Source organism: Larus michahellis, chromosome 3, assembly GCF_964199755.1.
Source record: "Larus michahellis chromosome 3, bLarMic1.1, whole genome shotgun sequence".
In the NCBI taxonomy this organism is placed as follows: Eukaryota; Metazoa; Chordata; class Aves; order Charadriiformes; family Laridae; genus Larus; species Larus michahellis.
In genome coordinates, this window is record NC_133898.1 from 27,821,611 (window position 1) to 27,844,554 (window position 22,944).

At 43.9% G+C, this 22,944-nt stretch overlaps 1 protein-coding gene across 43 annotated transcripts in view; it reads left to right on the forward strand.

The window, feature by feature from the left end:
- Nucleotides 1-22,944, forward strand: part of ESRRG (estrogen related receptor gamma) — a 405,634-nt gene that overhangs the window by 15,409 nt on the left and 367,281 nt on the right. For 6 of the 43 annotated variants that reach the window (XM_074579419.1, XM_074579397.1, XM_074579430.1 and 3 more), the window contains exon 1: nt 14,833-15,055. The exons of 2 other annotated variants lie outside the window; for them this stretch is intronic. Coding sequence is in view for 5 of the 41 variants with exons in the window: in XM_074579381.1 (XP_074435482.1) it covers nt 14,958-15,055 (98 nt within the window). In the remaining 36 variants the exon portion in view is untranslated. Of the gene's footprint in view, nt 1-4,158; nt 4,871-5,416; nt 5,572-14,787; nt 15,056-16,885; nt 17,067-17,438; nt 17,569-22,944 lie in introns of those variants that run through there. 35 more of the 43 variants (XM_074579381.1, XM_074579382.1, XM_074579383.1 and 32 more) reach the window with 21 other exon arrangements.

The following is a 22,944-nucleotide window of genomic DNA, read 5'->3' on the forward strand; positions in this document are numbered from 1 at the left end:
CAAGCCAAATGTCTACATAGATATTTATGTTCCAACAGCCAAATCGAAGCTCGTTTTTTTTTCTTCTGATTTATGTTATGTTTTACAGACATGAGTAATCCATGTGGGATATCTTTCCCACAGAGTAAAACCAATGTAAATTCACATGACTCAGGGATTTGTTTCAATGCTTATGTATAAACTCTCATTAGAAATGATTATGCTTGAAGATCAAAAGAAAAGTACACTCACTTGTATTAATGTTTAATGCATAATTCACATTGTTAGAACAAAAAACAAAACAGTCGGTGGTTGTTATGACAAATATTAAACACTGGTGCTACTAACCAATTCTCATAGAGGATCCTTCATTCCATTGCATTGGCTGTGCGCTGAGATTTCTTCTTGCGTGTGTTGTGCCATCGTCTCAGAGATTAAGAGACGCCTTCCCCACTGGATGAGTAATTCCCCTATAATGACAGGAGCCAGGGATAGCTGGGATACCCTACCACTGCTGGTGGCTCCAACACTCACAGACCTCTCAGTGGAAGCAGAGTGTAGAATAACCTAATCCAATTGTTTATACAAGTGGGATTTCAGATTGAGCATGCTCCTATATGGTCCAAAACTCTCCTTGCCTTCAGTCTTAGTCCACTTTGAGCCTTAGTATCAAGAGTAGGCCCATGGTCAAGGTTACCCATCACAACAGAATTAAAGAAGAACTTGATTTCTTGTTTTTTGCTTATCCACGTTTTACCTTCTTTATTCAATGCTTACTTTCTTACCAGAAAGCTTCTTAAATAGGCAGGTTCGGTGTTAGGGAATCGTACATGAAATCTATTCCCTATACCTGCAATCAAGACCAGTACAGCAGAGCAAAGCCATGCTCGTAATCACAAATCCAGCTTAGGAACGAGAATCTTACGTATGGCGTCATTTGTGGCCTGTTACACGGAGCAGTGGGACTACTTCATCTGCGTACGGGAAGACCCCTGGGTACCCTCTGCCTTCCCACATTACAGCCTTTCACATAAAGTAGGAGTTGGGTTTTTTTACCTTCATAGCTTTTATTGGCTTTTCCCATGTCAGTGTTTAAAGGGTCAGCAATTTGTACCATCTAGTTTTTATATTTATGCTTCTTTCAAAAAATTGGCTGTTTTACTAGCTGAGCTTACATAATTTCTTTCTTGTCTATTTTTTTCTTATTTTTTTTTCCCTAAAAAAACACGACAAAAACCAACCTTGAGTTTAAAATTTAGCAGTCTTAATTTATGTCATAGAGTCACCTCTCTTCCCAGAGAGATCTGTGGCACAGAATGAGACCAAACGACATTTGACAAAGTTTCTGCTTGGCACAAAGTTGCAAAAAAATCTGTATGTATGTTCTCATTATCCTGTTGGTAACTTTCCTGTATGCCCATAGTGATACAATGCACCCGATTCAGAGCGGAGTAGCTGCCTGAGTTTCAGGTAGGCTCTTCCTGATTCAGATCTCTGTAAGCAAACTATAAATAATCTCTCTATTCTTAAGGTGCCTTCTGAAGGCCCTGTTGTTCTGTAAACCCTTCTATGAGGTTCCCCATTCAGGAACTAATATTGTTGAATTAGAAGGGGTGCTACTGCTTTGAATAGTAGGCAGTGAAAAGTACAAGTGGGCCATGGATGCTTAAGAGGACAGAGCAGAGCTTTGGTTTTGGTTTTCCTTTTATTTCTAACAACCCGCTCTGAATATTTATGATCGAGAAGCTGGTATTTTCTCCAGTAAAGAACCTATTGTCTGCTTTAAGGCAGTTGAGAACTTACTCAGAGCGTACACTAGTTAAATTGCTTATTTTTAGTGGAATGCACGTGGCATTGCTATCCTGGAATTGATCACAAATACATAGCTGTTGTGGGGTTTTCTGTTGAGAGAGAAAAACCTGAAATGAATTAAATGTGCTTCACAAGGAATGAAGCAGGTCATACATTGGGCTAAATTAACCTCATATTATATAGAAAAACTATGTTGTTTGCTCCTGTGGGACTTTGGACTTGTCTACACACCAAATTATTCCAAAACACTTATTGGGTACACTGCAGTAATTACGCTCGACTAAACCCATGTATAGACCAATCTTATGCCAGTATAAGAATTCACTTTCATGAATTATCTTAATCCACTTTGAAAGTGGACTAAGTGAAACCAGGAAACAACTCGGTCATTCCAGAATGAATAAGCTATCTGAACACAGTTCTGCTTTACATTCACATCCGACCTTATTCCAACATAATTTTCCTGGGCTGAGAGGCTCTTAGGACATATCTACATAGCAAATGAACGCATGATTATAGACATACCAACCTCTCCTTTACTCTCACTGGCATGACTAACAGCAGTAATGAAAGATGGTAACACAGACTTCAGTACAGCCTATTAACTGGAGCATATATGCAGTTGGTTGTGAACAGCCTCTGCTGAAATCCACCTCATCACACCCTCACTTCAGATACAACTCACGTCCCTTAGACTAATACTGGGGTTGGGAAAGCCTCTCTGCATTTCTGGTGTGTACGCATACCAAAAATTGCATATGCGATAGGGCTGTGCAGCTGAGCTAAATGGAAAACAGGTGAATTTAACTTCAGAGGTTAAACACGTTGGAGAAGCATGGCTCACACATTTTTAATGTACACGCCTTTGACAAGCAAATAAAGTGTCAGCTGTGTGACGGCGGAGGCCAAATTAAATATGCTGTAGACGAGCACAACTCAGTTGATTTCACTAGGGCTGAATTTGGCTCCATAGGTGAGATCTTGCTTATTTGACTAATACTTGTTTTGTTGCCTATCTGCTCATTTATTTTAATGAAATTAATGCATTTTAATGTTCCTTTAAGTGCATTCCAAAAATAGCAATTTGATTAACTAATTCACTTTTAAAAGCGTAACAATCACAACTAAAAATCTCCCTGTTAGCTGAGGTATGGAATAATTGCAAGTAGCATCTTGGGTAGCTATGCCATACCCTTCATCCATTTAAACAAATTCCCCACATCAATCAGAAGGGCCTCACTTAAAAATGAATGGCGAAATACAGACAACAATCAAGCCGTACACAGTGCTTTTCAAGTCTACCAAAAAAATTTATCAGTAATGTACTCTGTACTCTGCTGAGGCAGTACACTTAAGACGGGTAGGAATTTAGTCTAAAAGCATTTCAAACCAATTCCAAAACAAAAACATAAAACAAACTTGTCTTTCTAGTCAAGCCAGAAAGCATCTTGAGTAGCTTGGGTTGAAAAAAAAAAAAAAAAAAAAAAACCCAAAACAAAACAAAGCTTTGAATTTCAGTCTCCTTAAAATGATGCTTGGACTGCACTATATTCCGAGAAGGACTTCTTTCCCCAACTCTTTTTTCAGTTGCAACAGATGATCTCACCATTTGAAATAAGGTGCTGTTCGAGAGCACAGAGTCCAGCAACGGAAAAGGTGTATGCCGACTTCTCCCTGACTTTATCTCCTTATAGAAACTGCAATAGCAAAACCTGATTAGTAACAATATTAAGCAAAGACAATTTTCCCTTTTTTATTGCATTTAAATGAGGAAAATGAAAGCCTTAATGCTAATATTAAGGCTAAACTGAGGCAGTTGCAAAATAATAATTGAGTTTCAGCCCTGCTACATGTGTCCCCTCGTGAACTCCACCCGGCTAGTTACACGTGTATCGGCAATGCTGTAACTCGTTATTAAAATAGGTGGTGGGAAAGGCAGCATGGAAGAGGTAAGCTTGACTTCGGGCGCTGCTGGGACGCTCTGTGGTCACTGGGCAGGTGGTGTGGCACCTCAGCAGCCCGGGATACGAACAGCGCGGTTGAAACGACTGATCTTTAGCTACAGAAGCGATTAAGTCTGAGCCACTATGGACAGTTTCTTTCTTAAGTGAGGCCTACCTCTGGAAATATTTTTTGCACGCAGGTTAAGTCTAACGTGTAAGAGGGTCCCTTGAATTTAGCGGGGCCATTCAGGTAGGATTTGCCTTTTAAAAGTACAAAAATGAAGGAAGGAAGATGCAGGTGGCTTGCCAGCCCCTACCATTACTCATTAACGCCGCTCGTGGCCTGCACCGTGGTCACGCCGGCCTCGGCGCTGACTGCGGGCCTAAGCTCCCTCTCTGTCGTAACCTAAACCGTCCTGCTTTCACTAACCGGCACCCGGCAACCCCGGCAGCCGGGGCAGGGAGAGAAGAGGGTTCGAACGCCCGCGGTTCAGCCCTGCCAGGCTCTGCGCCCGTCCCCGGCTCTCCTCAGCAGCGACGCCATTGTGATCGCGAGTCCCCAAACCACCGCCGCGCCGCCCCCGGCCCCGCGCTACCCGGCACCGGGGGCGCCCCAAATTCACCCCGCTCCCACGGGAATCCCTGCGTGAGGGGCTCCCCCCCCTCCCCATTACCGCCCCCCCATCACCCCCCGCAGGGGCTTGGAGGAGATTTGGGGGTTGGGGGGTTGGGACGCGGCGCCGGGCCTGCACGGCAGCAGCGTTACTCCTCGCCTGCCTCCGTCTTGCATCCGGATGCATTTTTTTTTTTAATTTTAATTTTTTTTATTTTTTTTTTTTGGTGGTGTCCTTCCCCCCGCCCCGCCGTGGCTCGGCAAACGGCCTGCTGGCGGCTGGCGGCGTGTCTGTGTGCCCGCCGTCCCCTGGGCGAGGTGTCCCGTCCGCCGCCGGAGGACCCGGCCGCCCGCCGCATCCCGGCTGCCGGGGAAGGGGGCACACACACCCCCCCCGCCTCCCCTCGCTTATCGCTACGGTTTGGGGGGTTTTGTTTGGTTTTTGGTTTGTTTTTTTTTCCTTTCCAGGTGGGAGTTGGCGGTGACCGGCGAGGCTCGCCCGGCACTGAATGTCACCCTGAAGGTAAAATGAAAGACAAAAAGATGAACGCATGCCTGCTCCCCTCGGCCGCGCTCCCCCGCGCCCGCCGGCGAGCGGCCGCCACCATCGCGGGGCGGCAGCCCCCGCCGCGCCCCGGATTTCCTGTCCCGGCGCTTTATTATTTCGCTTTAGGAAAAAAAAAAAAAAAATAGAGAGAGAGATAAAAAAATAAAAAAATAAAACCCACCACCCGCATGCAAAAGAAACGTGCACGTACCCGGTAACGAGCCCAGGAAAAACCCGGCCGCTTCCCCCTTCTCCTGCCAAGTTATCATTGAGAAAACAGACAGGCGGCGTGACGTCCCGGGTCAGGCCGAGTGCGGACCGGCGCTACCAAGGCGGCAGGGAGGCCCGGCGACGCCGACGGGGACGGGGAAGCCGGGCCCGGGCCCGCCGGCCGCCCGCTCGCCGCCGCCGCCCGCCCGCCGGGCCCGTCCCGCCGCCGCTGCCGCCCCCCGCGCCCCCCGCCCCGCCGCCGCCCCGCCGCCCGGCCTGCCGCCCGCCGGCGGCTCCCCCCTCGCCGGCGGAGGTCGCGGGAGCCCAGTTAAAGGAGGCGTGTGTAAAGATTTTGCAATGTCCCTGCATGGTGTTGTAGACTTTCCTAGCAAAGAAACCGGCTTCGGCTTCTTTAAAATCCCCGACGACTCACCTGATTAACCTGCCTGCGGTTCTGAGCTGACCAGGTAACGCCGAGCCCCCCCCTCCCCACCCCGCACCTCTGCGAGCTGACATTGCATCGGGGGCATGTTTTTTGCTTGGAGACGAGCCGCTGCCAGAAGCGCTTCCCCCCCTCCCCCCCCCCCCCCATTCCACCTTCAGACCTTGCCAATTGCACTTGCTCAGAGTCATTCCCCCCCCTCCGCCCCCGCAAAATCAGCTTCGTAAAAAGCCGCACAACAGCAACGGCCACCCGGGGTTTAGTGGTTCTCGTCACTCGGACAATTATTTAAAATTATTGGGCCGGGGGGGGGGGTGTGGGGGGGTGACGGGTAAGGGGGAAAATGATTATTTTTTTCCCGCTGACAGATCCTGCCCCAGCAGGTTTTGTGTGGCCCCCCCCTTGCCCAGGGTCAGGAGTGCCGGGGAAGTGACGAGGCTTTAGCCAGCAAGAGTTTGGGGCCGGGGTCCCGGGGTGGCTCTGGCGGTTGCGAGCGGGCAAGGGGGAGCGGACTCTCAAAGCCGGTGCCGGGGCGCGTGTGATTATCGCGACAGCTGCCCGCATCGCCCTGCCTCTCCCCGGGGTGCCCTTTCGGGAACCCCGAAGTGTCCCGGCTGCGGCGCGGCCCGGGCAGCGGCGGGGCCCGCCCGCCCCAGCGGGGAGAGGCCGGCGGGGGGGGTCCGTCCTCGCCCCCGTTCCTCCCCCGCCGCCCTCTCCTTCCTGAAACACTTCTGCGAGCGGCTGGCGGGAGCCGAGCAGGCCCGGCGGGAGCCCCGCACGCCGGGCCGGGGAAGGGGGGGGACACACATTGCTGCTGCGGGGTGTCCCCGTATCGCCGCCCCCGGCGTGGCCGTGCCAGGCGGGACGCGCGTTGCTCCGCGTTGTGCCGCGGTGTCAGGACCCGCAGAGGGGACACGCACACACAAAGGCAGGGGGGCCGCTCGCACCCGAAACCAGGAGGGGCGAAGGAAAGTGTGGAAAGTCGATGTAGCGTCTGCGCCTCCTGATACTTCACCCTCCCAGCTCCGGCCCGGGGGGGGAGGTTAGAGAAGTGGTGGCGTGTGGGGGTCTGGATGTGACCCGGCTGTGAGGAAATTTTATGTTTTCCTGATTTTTTTTTTTTTTTTTTTTATTTCCCCCTGGGCATTAATGCTATGAAGGAGCGAGTGGTCTGGAGGTATATTTTGAAGTGCTGCAGGGGAAGTGCTCCGAGGACTTGGTCTAGTTAATATGTTTCTCGTGACAGCAAAGAAGAGAGGACTGCATTTAGGAGATGACTAAATAATGGGGGAGGCAAGTAAAAATGAGTAGAATATAAAGGAGAGGAAAATGAAGGTGAATGGTAGTGTGGGAAGGCAGGCGCTGAGCAGCTTGGGTTTCTCTCCCGTAATTCTCCTCCCCTCCCCAACACCCCCTCTCTAACACCCCCCTCCCTCCAATCCTGTCTTTTCATACTATTAAGGAGACTCTAACAGCAAACATAACCCAACAGAAAAACAGATGACCTCCCCCACACACTTCAACCTATCTTCTTTTGTGGCCGGGAGGAAAATCTGAATGCCCTTTGTATAAAACCACCAAAGTTTCAAGCATTTATTAGCCACCCTGTCTCAAATACATAGTGTAAAACTTGCCCGATACATTTTGGCATTACTTCCCTGTTTTATTTCAGAGGACAAAATGTTCTGGTGTAGGATACCTACCGTCACTTTCAGAACCGGAGTAGTTTACAATATAACCTACATTAGATTATACATGGTGCGTGCGTTGCATTTCCACTGAAAATAGCCAAAGACTTAGAATGACGAAGCGACTCATGTGGTTATGATCTTCCTTGTCTTGAGAGCATCAAGGTAGCCATGGTTCTGCATGCCGGAGAGGGGGAGGGTCCGTGGTGTGAGGGGTTTCGTGTCTGTACGGGAACCTGGCAGGTCTCCTTTTAGAGGACTTTACAATTCAAAATGTGACAGGGGCAGAAGGTAAACACGACATTCAGTGTGCTCAGTATTAAAATAAGGAAAACAAATTGATTGCATTAACTGTGTGTGCAGTATCACAGTTATTCCACAGTACTTTGTCAGAAATTAAAAGGTTACCACTAGAGTACTATATCCCTATCTCAAGCCTGGCACCACTTATTACTGCAACGGTATTTCAATATTAAGTGATCTTAGAGATATTTCATCTTTCATTTTGAATCCTGAATTTGAATCAGCATTAGGATGTCAGGGCTGCGAGATAAGGTATAACAAACTAAGTAGACAGCTGAAGGGCTCCTGGCGAAGGTGTTGCTGAGAAGGATATCTTGGGCCGTTCGCAGTAACCTTGTTTACAGGGACGTTTCAATTGCAACCTGAATTTCAGTGAGAGGCTGCCTGGACTAATGCCTGCGTGTCTGAAACTCATCACAAGTGTCTTTTGCGCTTTAAACCTTCTCTCTGCCTTCCTTGCATACTCGCAAAAACTTTTCTGGAAGGTTAGGACGATTTTCTGATATGAAAATTAAGATGTTTTCCTAAGAGGAACCCTGCTCTTTGAACTCAAGTACATTAGCAACAAAGTATTCATGAGGTTTGATTTTTATTTTTTTTTGGGTTCTCTGATGTGTCGGGATCGGTAGTTACACCAGTCTTTTTAACTTCACGTATACAGCTTTGATTTATTATATTTAAGTCTTGGTGGTTTTGAACATATTTTGCAGCACATGAAGTCGGTTCAAGTCAGAATGTGAAACGATGCATATTGTAACAAGGATCAGTTTTGTAGCGATGTGTTATTTTTTTGTTTTCTTTTCCTAAAGCTGTTCCAGGAAAATCACGTGCGTTTAGCGAGTGGGTGCTAAATGCCAGCAGCCACACTGACGAAGAAAAATGCTGTTGAAATACTTTGGAATAATAAATAGGATACGTAATGGTCAACCACAAGATAAAAATTTTACACAGTGTTTTTATGGCTCTAAATTGGCTGCATTGTAAACCAAGCTTACTACTCTATTAAGTCATCAGAGTTTTCAATTATTTAAGATTTCTAGTCAAGCTATCTAATATAGTCTTCATCGTGCATATCAGAAAATTATACATGAGGTTGTAATTCCTTGTTGTTGGTATGTGAGGGCTTTGTTGCGGATGGGGGTTTAATTTTGGCTTATCAGGACAAATATTGCAAAGCATGCACACAGAAAAATGATATGGAAATAGCCCCAGTCCTACGAAATGGGGATAGTTACAGCACTGAAATGTACCTAATACAATTTGAGATCCACTCACTAAGAAACCTTGACAGTATCTGCCTTGCAGGTACCGTGCGTTTGGAAATACTATATCTCCATTTAAATGCAGATCTTCAGTTTTCTCCAGGGGGCAGTTGGTGAAGCTTTCGATTGAACCACCGGTACTAGAAAAACTAACTGAAGATTTACCCATGAACAAGAGACCCTTTCAAGTCTGCCTTTTTGAAATAATGATTATAACATTTCCTAATATTGCAATTTTATATTGATTTCGAATGCCTTTTCAAAAGTCACAGGAAAGGAATAGTGTCTTTTACTCAAGGTAGGCCAATGTTTGCACACTTGTTTAGCAACTTTAAGAGAGAGAACTGTTACAAGTAAGTTCTTTGTTTTTACGTGAGTGTTGTGTTTGCATGTGAGTTTTGTCAAACGGACAGAGTCTTGCTTTGATTCTGACCTAGATTCCTCCTGATTATTCCTATATAGCTAGTACCTGCTTATTTCCCACTGTGAAAATAGGAGAACAACTGTTGATGCTATCTAGCTGGGGCTGCATGGGCAATAGGCACGCACATCCAGTAATCTCCCTTCCTTCTCCAAGGCTTCATTAGTAACAGATAAAATAGCGCTGCAGTCCAAAAAGAGTGCAATCCAATATTTCCTCTCCTGTGAATTTTCATTCTTTGACGGTCTGATTCAAAGGGAGACAGGAAAAAACCACAACTGGGTGGAATGAGTGAATTTATTCCTCTTTCTAGATTTGGCACACAGATTTCACACACTTGCAGGGATGAACAGGGCTGTCGATTTATTTGAAACAAGTCTCAGATCCAGCTTACTCCACGTTTGCTTGAAACTCAGTGCCAATAGGTGCCAGTCCTCCTTAGAGGGCCTCGTCCCATCCAGTCCCGTTTGCTATTTTGTTTGCCAGCTGTCTAGCTTGCGGCATAACCCAAGGCATTAAAAGCCCAGGATGCAGGGACCGGGAGCTCCCTGTTTGGGGTGCAGGCAGCACAAACTACCTGGTGCAGGGGAGACAAAAGCTCCTGGCCTTTCCTGTGCTGGGTGCCGGCTGCTCCAGTCTCCCCTTCATGGGCAAGGGTGCAGCCCGGGGATGCTGCCCTTGTCCCTGTCCATATTATGCTCGCCTGTTAATGGCATATAACCCATCGGCCTCAATACCCTGGAGAAAACATGCACTTCAGTCTCCGCGTGGAGTTCAGGCAGGTCTGCAAAGTCCGATCATACATGCAGCAGCGTTAATGGCAGAGCTCCCGTTCAGCTTAATTGATATTCCTATAAACATCTGCAGGTTTCTGTTTCTGCTGGAAGCTACAGCTGGGTGGACTTCTTAAATGAATGTTTTGCATATTGAGGTTGAAAGGAAAGTTGAGCCTGATACATTAACTTATCATCTGTGTCATTCTCTTGACATCAGTTGGATTACTACAAGCATATATGACAAGGAGATTAGGTGCAAGATCTTCACACACACCTGCTTTTGTTACCATGTTGATCGGTGGAGATGTTACTTCTCTGAAAACCTTGTTCTAAGTCAAGTCTAGGCAAGCACAAACCTGCGCATGCATATGCAAGTTGAGCAGGGCCTATCCTTTATAATACAATTTTTTTCCTTTAATATCTGAGCAAGATCTCCTATTATAACTCAACCATTAGGGGAAAGAAAATGGAACTTTTCTCAAACAGCTTTTCTGTTGGGGAATCTAGTGGCAGTTGCTTTGAAGCATGTGTAATTGATTATCATACATTTATTTTAAAAAGGAGACATAACAAGGAACCTAACATGATGTTTTGGAATATATCTTCTCTCCACAATGTTCTTGAGGGAAATGTAAGGTTGCAGGCATCATTTCATGCCCTGTATGTTTTTGAACATAAATCAGAGAAATTGTTGGAGAGTTATAGATGTTCATAGCAACTGTAGCTATAATAAACACATGCAGTATATATTTTCCAAGCTATTTCGTATGGGTGAAAAGCTGAAGCTGGCGTTTTGTACGAACAATTCAACTTAATCACTGAAAATTTATTTCCTAGTTAGGGTGGATTACCAGTGTAGCATGAAGTCGTACACCTTGGTTTAAGTTCATCTGGTTATGAAGCCTCGGTTAAAATTGAGAAAGAATTTAAATTGGATCTAGACACCCTGAATGAATTATTCCAAACATCAAATTTATTGTGATGCCGCCATGGCAATATTTACATCTATATTATCACCTATATTGGTTTCAAAGCGTGCTGGATACTTTAGAGAGCAAACAAAAGACAAGAATTTTATGAAAAACCAAACAATTTTAATTGAACACATTGCACAAAATGTAAGCATAATAAATTCACTAGGAAAGAGAATCCTCAATGATAAGGTAGTGCAGAGCTGCTGATGGGAACAACAACTAACTTAGGTATACAAATTTCTTGATGATTGTGTTGGTTTTGGTTTAAAGTCTTAATAGATTAAAAGGGAGAAGTGACTTTTATGGAGGAATTTCAATGAGGAAAGCGTAACTGCTCAGTATGTGAGGATGAGGAAGGTGTTCCATACGTTGACGAGGACCCAAATGCATTAAAACGCTAAAAAGAAAATCCAGTAGTCACAGTTAATATGTATATGGATAGGCTGGGCATAGGACAAGTTCAGGATCTGTGCAGAGATCAGACAGGTCTAAATGAACAGTTTCAGACTTAATATTTAAGCAAAAGCCTGAGTGCCTGAATAAAACAGGTAGGATGTGTTTCTTGGGAGTCTGGCCTTCCAGGTGCTTTCAGGTGTAACTCTCATTACTCCCCGTATTCCTGTCGGGTTCAGAGATTGATAATTAAACCCGATACTGCTTATTGAAAATTTTGAGACTAGTTAAAAAGTGTGACTTTTAAAAGGGTCACTGTGCTTCTGCTGGACTTCTGTTTTAATGTGGATAGTTTCAATCATTCCTCTTTTATTATGAGAGACAGAAATCTCTTTTTAAAAGAGAAAGCTGGTCTCTCCCGGAAACAGCGTTTTAAAATATACAACTAATATCCTGAGACTGATCCTAAAACTGAGAATTTGCTGTTTTACTTGTTTGTAGTATTAGCCTCTTGATGATGTCTTCAAATTTTAAGACCTCCGTGAATTAAACAAGAAACTTTCTAAATTGTTACAACTGATGGACATCAGGAAGGCAAAGGATGGCCCATCTTGGGCACCAGTACTAGCTTAGACTTCAGAAGAGCAGGCAGGGGGGTTGGTTTCCAAGGGTCATCCTTTCCGCTGGGGACAGGTGGAGGAGGGATGGAGACATACAGCTTCTGACATTGCCTAAGCTCAGGGTCACCTTCCCCTTCTTCATTTCTCGCATAGCTCTTCCTCCTCTCCAGGCATTTTTTGCAGCCTCTTGTTAGTAGCCAGGCCACTTTACCCTGTCCTCTGAAGGTTGGAAAATGGACTTTGAATTGTGCTCCCTGCTGAATACAACGCTGTGAAAACAAAAACAAAATTTAATGAGAATATCAGAAAAGAGAGAAAGGGGAAGACAGAGTGTCGCAGGTTGAGGTATAGCTGGGAAGACTGGGAAGAGAAAGGTTTGGGAATTCCTGTGTGTCCCGTGGTCGGGATCCGTGTATGCTTTTACAAAAGAAGGGAGCTGAAGGAGCTGCGTCCCTGTATCTGTATTGACCCAGCTGTGTCGGGTGGGACACGACTATAGAGGAGAGGTAAGGAGGAGTGGAGTCTAACCCAGAGCGGACGTCCTCCAGCCTCGACAAGTGCCAGTTGGGCTGTGTGGGGTAGGACTGCTGAATCCAGTTGGATTACTGCTTTTGTGCTGCATTCAGGAGTCTCAGCCTTTCTGCGCAGGCACTTGGGTATTTAGAGGCTCTCGAGGAAGAAACTTCATTCACTGAAATTCCTGCTTCCACAGGGTACTTGTCTTAAATTAATGTCTTGACTTCCACCTGACAAAAAGAGCTTGTTTTACTCGGTGCTGGATTTCTTGCTGGATTTCTAACAGATAAAAACCCTCTCCTGCCGTATTTCAGGGACCAGGTGGACGAGGGTTGAGAGGGAGGTATGCAGGGTCTGGGCAGCAGGCTGGGCACTGGAGCACAGAGAGCAGGCGGTCCAAGGTCACGGTCCTTCTTACGGCACAGCTGGGAGCTGGACGCACAACCTCAGGTTTTAGTCCTTTACCCTTCGACACGCAATGCCCGTCTCACAGCTTGAGCAACGGAGGCACAGAAACTGTGCTTTTTGCAACACGCATTAAATGGGATGGTACCAGTTTAGGCATGGAAAGGTGAGGTGATGTGTCGGAGGTAATGCCCGCAGTCAGTGAGCCCAGCCTCGTAGCCAGGATTTCGATTCCCTGCCTTGCATTGTCTCTCCAGGGAGGAAAGCAAGATTAATCCTGCTGGTGCCACCACATGCTTTCATTTCTTGGTGTGACACGGTCCAGGGGTGGACAGGATCCGTGTCCCAAAGGAGAGAGGCAAATTTGGATGGAAGTGCACGTTGAATCAGTATGGTTACCCTGCTATAAATGGTGCCTACCTTTTCTAAAAATTATTTTTAGTGTTTTACTTTGTTACTTTTTTTTTAATCAGAGGGAGGTGGGGATGTGAACTATGAGTATCTCTGAAAATTAGGCCACAAACCCTTATACTTGTTTGTGCTCGTGAGTGTGTGTGTGCGTGCGTGTGCAACGTGCGTACGCACACTCGGATGTTGTGTATGCACAGGATCTCAATTATTTTGCTCTTTGAATCATCGAGCATGCTGTCTTCATGTACTGTCAGTTTTGGTTTCTGCCCTTTGGAATAAAGTTCAAAATATTAAAGAAATAACACGCAATATACTAGTAGCTAGAATAGTCAGAGCGCCTGAGGGGAAAAGAGGGTGGTGAATAATCTCTTACAAATGCCCAGAAAAAAGCCCTTAACTCCTCCTAACCAAACTCTGCAATGGTGCACTTTTAAAAGGGACTCTTCTAAGTTTTGTTTCTGAGGTTTGCTGGTTATACTGGAGAGAGCAGTAGGTCCCGTTTGGAAAGCAACGTGTAAGCTCTACGGTCACGCTCTGACCGCGTGCCGGGGGAATGTATGGTCCCAGTGACTCTTTGGAGAATCACCCTGGGCTAAGTGGCGAAACAACTAAATCCAAATTAATTATTGACAATTCTTTTCACATCAAATGTAAGGATGTGTTTGGAGTATTGCCTCCCAGTTTAAGAGTTGAAATAGTGCTAGCAGAGGTATTCTTTTTAAATGTTGCTTTTCTGGTCTTATTTGACTTATTTGTTTACTTGAACAGCGGTAAGAACCGCAGAAGCTGATGCAGGTTCTGCCCATCCCTGCTTGGTTCTGGAGGGCGGAAGCAGGAGCTAAGGGGGCACTAACAGATATTTGGAGTTACGCTGGGACTTTGGTCCAAACTTTGCCGAATTTGGGATGTTGCGCTCCACGGTTTTAGCCCAATGGGGACCATGCTAAAAGGCTCTAGCTAAGATACTACATGAAAGAATCAGCCCCCTCCCACTCCCAAAATCTTTTGACTTGTACTCTGTATCAGAAAAAAAAGCACTGAGAAGTGTGTGACTGATGCAAGGCAGGCTCGGGCTGAATTTAGGATAAACAGGATGCCTATTGCACTTAATTTAGCAATTCTAAGGCAGAAAATGCTTTTGGGCACAGCTAACAGCTTCTCATCTGCAAACGCCACAATCAAGACAAAGCAAAATACATTGTGGCAAATTCTGCAGTTCGCAGTCGTGACACAGTCAAAGCCTCCTATTGCAGCGCGGGAGACTCCTGCGTGTGTCACGACTGCCTAGGATGCAGGCTTTCAGAGCGGCGTTAATAAAAATAATACAGTAAATACACGGTTTCAAAAGTCCTGCAGGACATGCAGCAAACGCTGGTGATTCGAACTGGGTGAAGTTGTCAAAGGTTGCTTTGCTCTCCAGAGCCTGGCAGTAGCTCCACTGAAATGTGATGCCATTGGTTTTCAGCAAAGGTTTCTTTCTGCAGGGCTGCAAACAGAGATCAGCTGCTACTGTGTATACACAACTAGGGAGCAAATCAAGCAGCACATTTAAGCAGCCTTTTTAACCCTGAGACTTTCCAAGATTTCTTCTTCACACAGGAAGTTTCCTTTATATTGTCAGCTGTAGCACTTTGCTCATGTAATGAGATCAGAGCTAGGATCACTGCTGCACAGTAGAAAGACTTCCTTAAGACATTTGTCCTTGAAACTGCACCAAACTCTTGGAAGAACCCAGAACCTGTAAGTATGTATGATATAGGCAACAATAGCACGGTGCAAAGCTGCAATCAACCATTATACGATATCCGATTAGCAGGGCAGGAGGGATTTTTTTGTATTTTTTTTTTTCGGATGTTATGTTACATTCATTTTCAATTTGTTCTGAGGAAACAAATCAATTCGGGCTTCTGATACAGTGACTTTGCAGTAGATGAGCTAGTAGTAATATGTTTGATTTAACTATTTGTTGCTCTCATGTAGCTTGTGGGACAATTATTGTAACCATCAAACTATAGAGAACTTTTCTTATGTTTTTAGGCATTTTAAAGCATTTGGGGGTCCATCTTGCAAATAAGTTTTTGCTTTGCTTTTTGATTTTGGCAACCCCACCCTACGCCAAACTATAAATAACAGGGCAAACGGAATTAATGCGCATTGTTCTTAGGTAGCAATAAAATATATTTGTTTGCAGGCTTAATTTAGTCGTTAACAACATTGCACTGTTTGGGGTGGTTTTTGTCTTAATTGAATTCTACTCAAGGCTGTCTGTTTTGTGTTTTACTATCTTGTCTGTGTCTGTTTAAGTTACTTTGCCGGGACTGCAGTCTGGTTAAACCTGTATTTAAGCACTATTTATATTCTGAACACATTTCTGGTAAAATAAGTGTTTGAGATTTATTTTTTTTTTAAAGCCTTAAACAGTATAGTTTTATTAGCAGTGAGCGCCAGAGAAGGCACAACATGGATGAATGTCAGATGTAGACCACATAACCTAAGTCTTCCGTGCACTAAGTCTGATCCGAACGTGTCCACTTTTGCGACTGCAACTAATAAAAGCCTTGAGCTCCCTTTCAATAAATTTTTCATACGTAGCGATACCTCTGTTTATCGGATTAATTTCTCCCAGGTTAGCCTGATTGATAGCTGGATTGTGGTTTCTTAAGAGCTTTCTCCATGAAACCCCACCGAAGAGCTGCATTCCATTTAACCAGTGAATGTAAAAACTGGTAACCATGGATTCAGCCACCACTAACTGTCGAGAGCAATGACTTGTTGTAAACAATACAAATGAGCCAGGATAGCAGAAGCAACCAGACATGAAATGATTTTAATAGAAATTACGGTAAAGGTCATGTGATACTGTATCGGCTTGAATTCAGTGTTAAAGGGAAAGTATTTCAGTTTTTCAGGTTTGATTTAAATTGCATGTCTCCGCTGGCTTCACGTTTGCGTAAGACCCCCAGAAGGGAAAATGAAGCAGTTCTTTGGAAATGCCTCTGCTTAATTGCACGTTGTGACTTAGGCCCTGATCCTGAAAATGTAGGAATAACTCTAGCCAGTGGGATTATTCACGTTCTTAAAATTAAGTATTTGTGTTTGCAGGATCAAGGCCTTTCTAGGTAAGTTAGTATGAAAAAAAAATAATTAGATTCTAAGGAAATAACAAACTTGTCACTAAAGATAAATAATGGAAATGCAAGTTTTAGTAGTGTTGTGTCGCTCAGTTAGAGATTTTTATTTGCTTCTTTCAATAACATGAAAACAAGTTATATTTATCCCTTCATTTTTAAATGTTATGACTTTCATTTCTCATCCACCATTCCTCAAATCCTCTTCCTAATTTATAGCCTCTCTTTTGGAGAACTGGTAAACCATAGTGTCAGCTCTTATAATACAGCATGATGATAGGCACATGCAGATCGCATGAGCAGCCGTGTGTCCTATCTCAGGAATTTCCATCCCTACAAAATCTTTGCTGACTCCCAGCTGTCACATGGCTGTCACTCACAAATTCTAACCATAACCAAATCCTCCTCCCTGGGCATGCGCTCACCAAACCTCTCTACGCACACGTAGACGCAGGCACAAATGTCCCTGCTTAAGCGCTTTCTCTGCGTAAATGGGTCTCTCCCCCAAGCCTGCTGCATTCCACTAATGCTTCTTCCTTAATTTGTTCCTGGGTGCTACTTCCCTGCTGTGCCTGTGCTGTTTGTGCTCTGAAAGGAGGAACCTGGAACGGGAATAGTAGTCAGTAAGAAATGCAAACAAAAATAACTTTGCGCGTTGTTTAATGGAACAATTCAAATCAGTGTGAATCTAAATTAGCAACTTCCGTGGCCCCCTAAACCTCTCCAAAAAAATTAACCCTTACTGTTCTGTAGACGGCATTGTCACCTTGCAGTATACTGACTTACTGTTTTGTGTATTTACGTGTAACATTTACAGTATTTGGAAAAATTAGATTATAAGACTCCTAGACTGGAACTTTGGCTATTTCTATATTTCTAGGTTATTTCTATATTTCATAGATGTCACATACATCTATGTTGTTTTATCAGTAATTATGATTTATATATTTTTCAACCAGAAGTATTTCAAACAATTTCTCATCAATCTGTTACAGCTGAGCAGTCTCTGTCACGCACAGGTTGCAACTAAAATGTATAGGTAGCTACAGGACAAATCCAGCTTTCCCTATTCTTCTGAGCTGCCTTGCCAGACGGAGGGGGCGATTGCTTGTGTGAATCGGAAAGGTAAGATTTAGCTTATACATAGATTAACAGCAGGCAAAAATAGACTGGCTTCTGCTGAAAATAAATACTTTCCAGAAGTAAAAGGAAAGCACTTAAACAGGAGTATTTGGGGAAAAAATATGCCAAATTGCAAAATGTTTTCTGTTGCTTGTCTGTGTCAGTGCTAAGAGTGTATTGAAGTACTCCTGTAAATCAGACTTATAAGTTTATTAACATTTTGCCAAAAGGGCAAATGTGGCTGGACAGAAAAGATATGTCTTGACTTTGTGTACATATCCTGGGAAGAATACAGAACTGGAAGTAAAATGCAGGTGAAACCACAGTGAGACTCAAAACCAATATCCAAGTAAATTGGGGAAACCACACTGGCCCCCTTACCATGAGCTCATTATGAAGCATTGGTAATTCCCACATCCCTTGAAAACCAGATGGGGGACATTGTGCCTGGCAGAAGAAGAAACCAAGTTTCACTATGGAGAGCTAATGCATTGTTCAGGAAGGAAGGAGTGCACCACGGGACAATGGGCGATTTTCCTTTGCTCAAAGTACCTTTGGCATCTTTACGATCTGTGACGTACATGCTTGTCTACTCTCCTGTATTTTGCAATGCAAAACTTGCAGGAGATAGTGGGTGAGCTGCCAGAACTCTTTGCTTATCTGCAGATAGGAAGAACTGGGAGGCAAGTCCCCTTGTTTCTCTCCCAGTTTATGAAGTTCAGGTGCTGGTTGATGGGCAGCTGCAGGAGACTTAGACGAGAATTCTCATTTGATGCAGAGCTCTGTGAAGGTGTATTTGAATCCCCAAAATGGAGCCCTCCGTGTTTTACCCATGGAGAAATCTCAGTGTGTGCAGTCAGGCAAATGTTGCAGTGCATACCTGGGGACCGGCAGAAATATTTACCCATAAAATAATTAGTAATAATTAATGATATCTCTCTTGTAAACACAGTAATATGGAATAATAACAAAAACTTGTATTTTATGATTGTTGATTTATGATAGTACTTTTATGCAAAGACCATACTTTTTGTATATGAATATACCATATCGGCAGTCCTGTCAACTAAATTCAAGTTGTTTAAGTACAGGCACCTTTTAAAAAAAAACGGGGCAAAAAAAGCCCCAAGGTACTAAGTGTAGGGAATATAGGGTAAACCAGTATCCGGGTCTGCTCACACTTTGCTTCATCGCTGAGACAGCCAGCGGCACTGCAGGTAAGTGAGAAATAAATCGGTACCTTTGTCAGGTAGACTCCTGGCTATCAGGAACTGGACTGAAACTACTTAATTTCATGGAGCATGGCAAACTAGTTGGTCACTGAATGACAGAGTGTTATTCTTTGAATTATTAACTCTATGTAAGCAGTACAGCGTTTTATAAATTTCTGTTCCTTTCTAGTTTTACCTCTTAGCTGGTGTTGGTATGTGAAGTTTTTTTGAGGGCTTCTATAGTCATTTTGTCTTTTGAAGATTTTCAAATGTACTTCTTCCCATGGGCTGTTGAAGACCCATGATTTATGGGTTATAATGTTCTCCAGGTCAGCAAAACTGTCATGAGGTCTAAAGACAGGACTGTGATCTCTATCAGCTGCATTAACTTTCCATTAACTTTCGGTGACTAGAACGCGACTTTGATTATTCTGCATTATTCCTTTGTACAAAATAAGGTCGTTCTCTGTGTTTTTTTAGTTTTAACAGAACCAGACTGTCACTGACCATCAGTTTTTGCATGCATAGACTCTCTCCTTCCTGGCAAGGCTTTAGGCCCAGATCCACAAAAGGATTAGATGCCTTAGGTGGGACTTAAGTGGGATTTAGGCATTGAAAGCCCAAACTGAGATCCTCAATATCCCTACTGAACTGCCACCTAACCTTAGAAGTTGCCTAACCTGTGTGAGTGCCTACGTTTTCAATATCCAGCTTTCCCAGGTGGCCAAAGATCTGCTTTGGATGTTCTCAAGCACTTCCATCCTGACAAAGCTGAGCCTCTCTGCTCCTGTCTTTCCCCCCACGTCCCAACAGACTTCAGAAAGCACATGCTTCTCTTGCAAAATGGTGGCTATGTGTGATGTATCTCACTTTCTCCAGCTGTGTCCTTGAAGGAAAGGACACTCCAGTAGGTTCAGGAACAGCCTGGGAGCCTTGAAAAAGATATCAAAACTAAGAAATTCGAGTATCGCTGCTTAAACACATAGGTCCTAGAGAAGAAGTGGGACTTCAGCTAGCTGTGTGTGGCCTTCGTCGTCTCCTACTGGCAGTCTTGGACTGTTCTCTGCTCAGTGATGGCCACTCGTGAATTTGCTGGCACTGCACAAGGCACGGGGCTAACTAAGAGGGCTGAGGGTTCCATCGCATGGGCATAGCACCTGAACGTTGGTACTGGGATGCGAAATTATTATTGCTCCTAGCGGTTTTCTTGGAGAATCCAGGCCCTGGTGTTTTGTAACAGTAGTTTTGAGGGGAAGCACTTTGGGGGAAAGAACTCCTCTGCAAGAAGTGACTTAGGGTTTCATCTGACTCTGTGATACATGGTGGATGTTTTGGCTTTTGAAAGCCAGGCTTGTTGGGGTGCTCTGTGTGTGCACCCAGAAATAAGAATCACTTTTTTAGGGCTTCAGTCTCAAGAATTTCTGGAGCTGTGGCTGGATTGATAGCTGTCTCGCTCTGCGGAGGCCAAAGCAAATAATGTCTTGTTAGTAGCTGAGTAAGTGGTCCTGTGCCATCACTTATTTCTCAGCTGTACTCGTGACATTTCATGTGTTCTCAGCCATGTCTGTTGTTTGTTTAAATCCTGCTCAGTTCCTTGATTTATCAGTTTTCTGTAGACTTTTGTACGAGTAGTCCCAAATGCTATCCTATTTCAAATAGATACATCCTTATCAGCAAATAGTCTTTCATCAATAACTTTAACTCTTTCATGTAACTCTGCATATGTTCACTTTGACCTTCTGTTTTTTAAAATATTGGATTTTTTTTTTGAGGGCGCAGTATTTAGGAAGTCGGTTAGAATTTTTCCTGAATCATTCCATCTTTTTATGCCAGAGTTGTCAGGTATTTGCCTTTACCTTTTCTCCACAGTAACAGGTAAAAGTTTTTCGTCTATTTATTCATTTATTTATTTTTCCTTCTGAAAAAGAGAACTTTTTCTCCAGGAATCCCTAGTTTTCTAATTTGTCAAAGATAGCTGGACTGCATGCAACCTTAATATTATTTATTGCTGCTTTTGATTTATGTACAGTCCTGAAAACAACAATACAGAACGTAAAACATATTTGTATAGAGGTATAGCAGCCTAGAAACTATACAAGCACCAAAAAAATTTAGAAACTGCAATCATAAAAAGTCTATATATAGTGAATAAACATGTAATAACAAGTGCTATGTGTATTTCTTTCAAAGCCCAGTTGTGTTTATACTGAGGTAGCTAAAATTTGTAGAACTATCTATGATAATGACATCTTAATAGCTAAGAATATTATTCATGTATTTTTAAACTGATACAGGGAGATCTGTTATTTTAATGGAGAGCGTATGTTATAAATTAACCTGTAACTTTCAATCCACTAACTTTGTGCTTTCGGAATAGCATGCTTGAATTATTACACATTTATTTTAGCATTTTAATACACACAAACAATGGCTCCTAAGCACGTGTTCATAATTTCATTTGTACTTTTGAATTATTTGTCACATAATCTCACTGTGGCATTTGAAGGACCAATGGTTTCATAAGACTTGTTAGGGGTAGTCTTGTGAGTGTTCCTGTCTTGCTGTTTTACCTCTTTTTATTGCAGAAGAGCTACTCCTGGACTTAAATGAGGACACTAATATGTTACACAGAGTGAGAAAACCGAGCACAAAGTAGGTATAGCATAGTAAGGTGACATAAAGAAACCCATTGCTGGCCAGTTGCAGCAAGGAGCTGGTACCGTGAGTGTTAAATCATCATACATAATGAACGTATGACTATTGTATGGAACCAATTTTAGGTATAGGAAGTTCAGCAAATATTGTGCCTTGGTGGTTGCCAGATCACTTGCGTGCTTGCTAAATCCTATATACAGCGCTTCCGTTTGCTGGGTTACTCATTGAGCTTTTAATAGTCAACTTAATTTTAGTTAAGGTTCAGTTTAGTAACTCTCGCAATTAGTGGAAAATGTTGCCAGCGTTCAGCTGGTAAACCATATTACATACGGTATGCACACGCACGGTACATGTGGAGGTAAAAGATAACAGATCGATTCCAATGGATCCCATCGTGACTAACTTTTAAGGATAAATTACAGAACCTTTTAATTATTGGGGGTAACCTTGCAGAAAATTGAATCTTGAGTTTGCACGTAGGAGGAGGTTTGGTCTTCCTTGCTCACCATCGCTTCCCGGTACTGACGGCGGGTCCATGCGCTGGGGTCCCCGGCTGCCGGTCAGGCTGCGGGCACCACGTCAGCGCTGGTGACACGAACCGTCGTAAAAGCGAGATGTCTTGTTTTTGGGGCAACCTTCCGAGCCTTGTCCTGCTTATTTGCTTTGTCTCTCTGCAAGCAGCTGAGGTACAGGAGGTAAGTCTGCTGCTTGACTCTTTTAAGGCATTTTTATGGGTTGTTTTATGGGTACGGATAAAGGACTACAGGTGAGATTTTTTTGCCCTCATATAAAATAGAGATATGACTTCAGCCAGTCAGAGAGCATCCTGTGAAATTAAATACCTGGGACAATAGCTGCAACTGAGGATTAACTTGGAAATAAAGGCAAAGGTACAACAATCAAATGCAGCAAGAGGGTGTTTTTCCTGATTTTGCTGAGTGAATAGGTTAAAATGTATGTCTCTGGTTGATGTTGCTGGGAAATGAAGGCCCGTATGTTCCCACAGGACGGACACTACAAGGACAGTTAGAGCAGTGACTTGCTCTGTCAATAGTGCTCATGTCTGAACTAGGATTTCTCAGATCCATAAATACTCAAAATCCAGGTGTCTCTAACAAAATAAGTAGAAATTGTATAATAGAGGAGGGCTTAGGAGTAAATGCCAATTACTTCTGTGTGGAGTGAAATTCAGGAATGCGTGTGCCAATCCAGTCCACTGGGCTACAAGTCACTGTCTTGAAACTGTCTTGTGTGTGCAGGGTCCTAGCCCAGTTAGAAATACACCGATTTAAGTAAAGGTAATAATATTTTTTTGCCGTAGAAACCTAATGTAGAAAAAGTAAGGCTTGCACTAGGCCCCGATTGATTTGGGTGAAGAACAGGCAGCGGAGAACTCCGATTTGTAGGAGGATGTAGGTAAGTGAGGATCTTTGCATATGAAATCGTGCTCCAGCTGTATGGAAAAGCATACAGGATAAAGTGTTGGCTTCGCTGAGATCAGTGGGAATCAGTC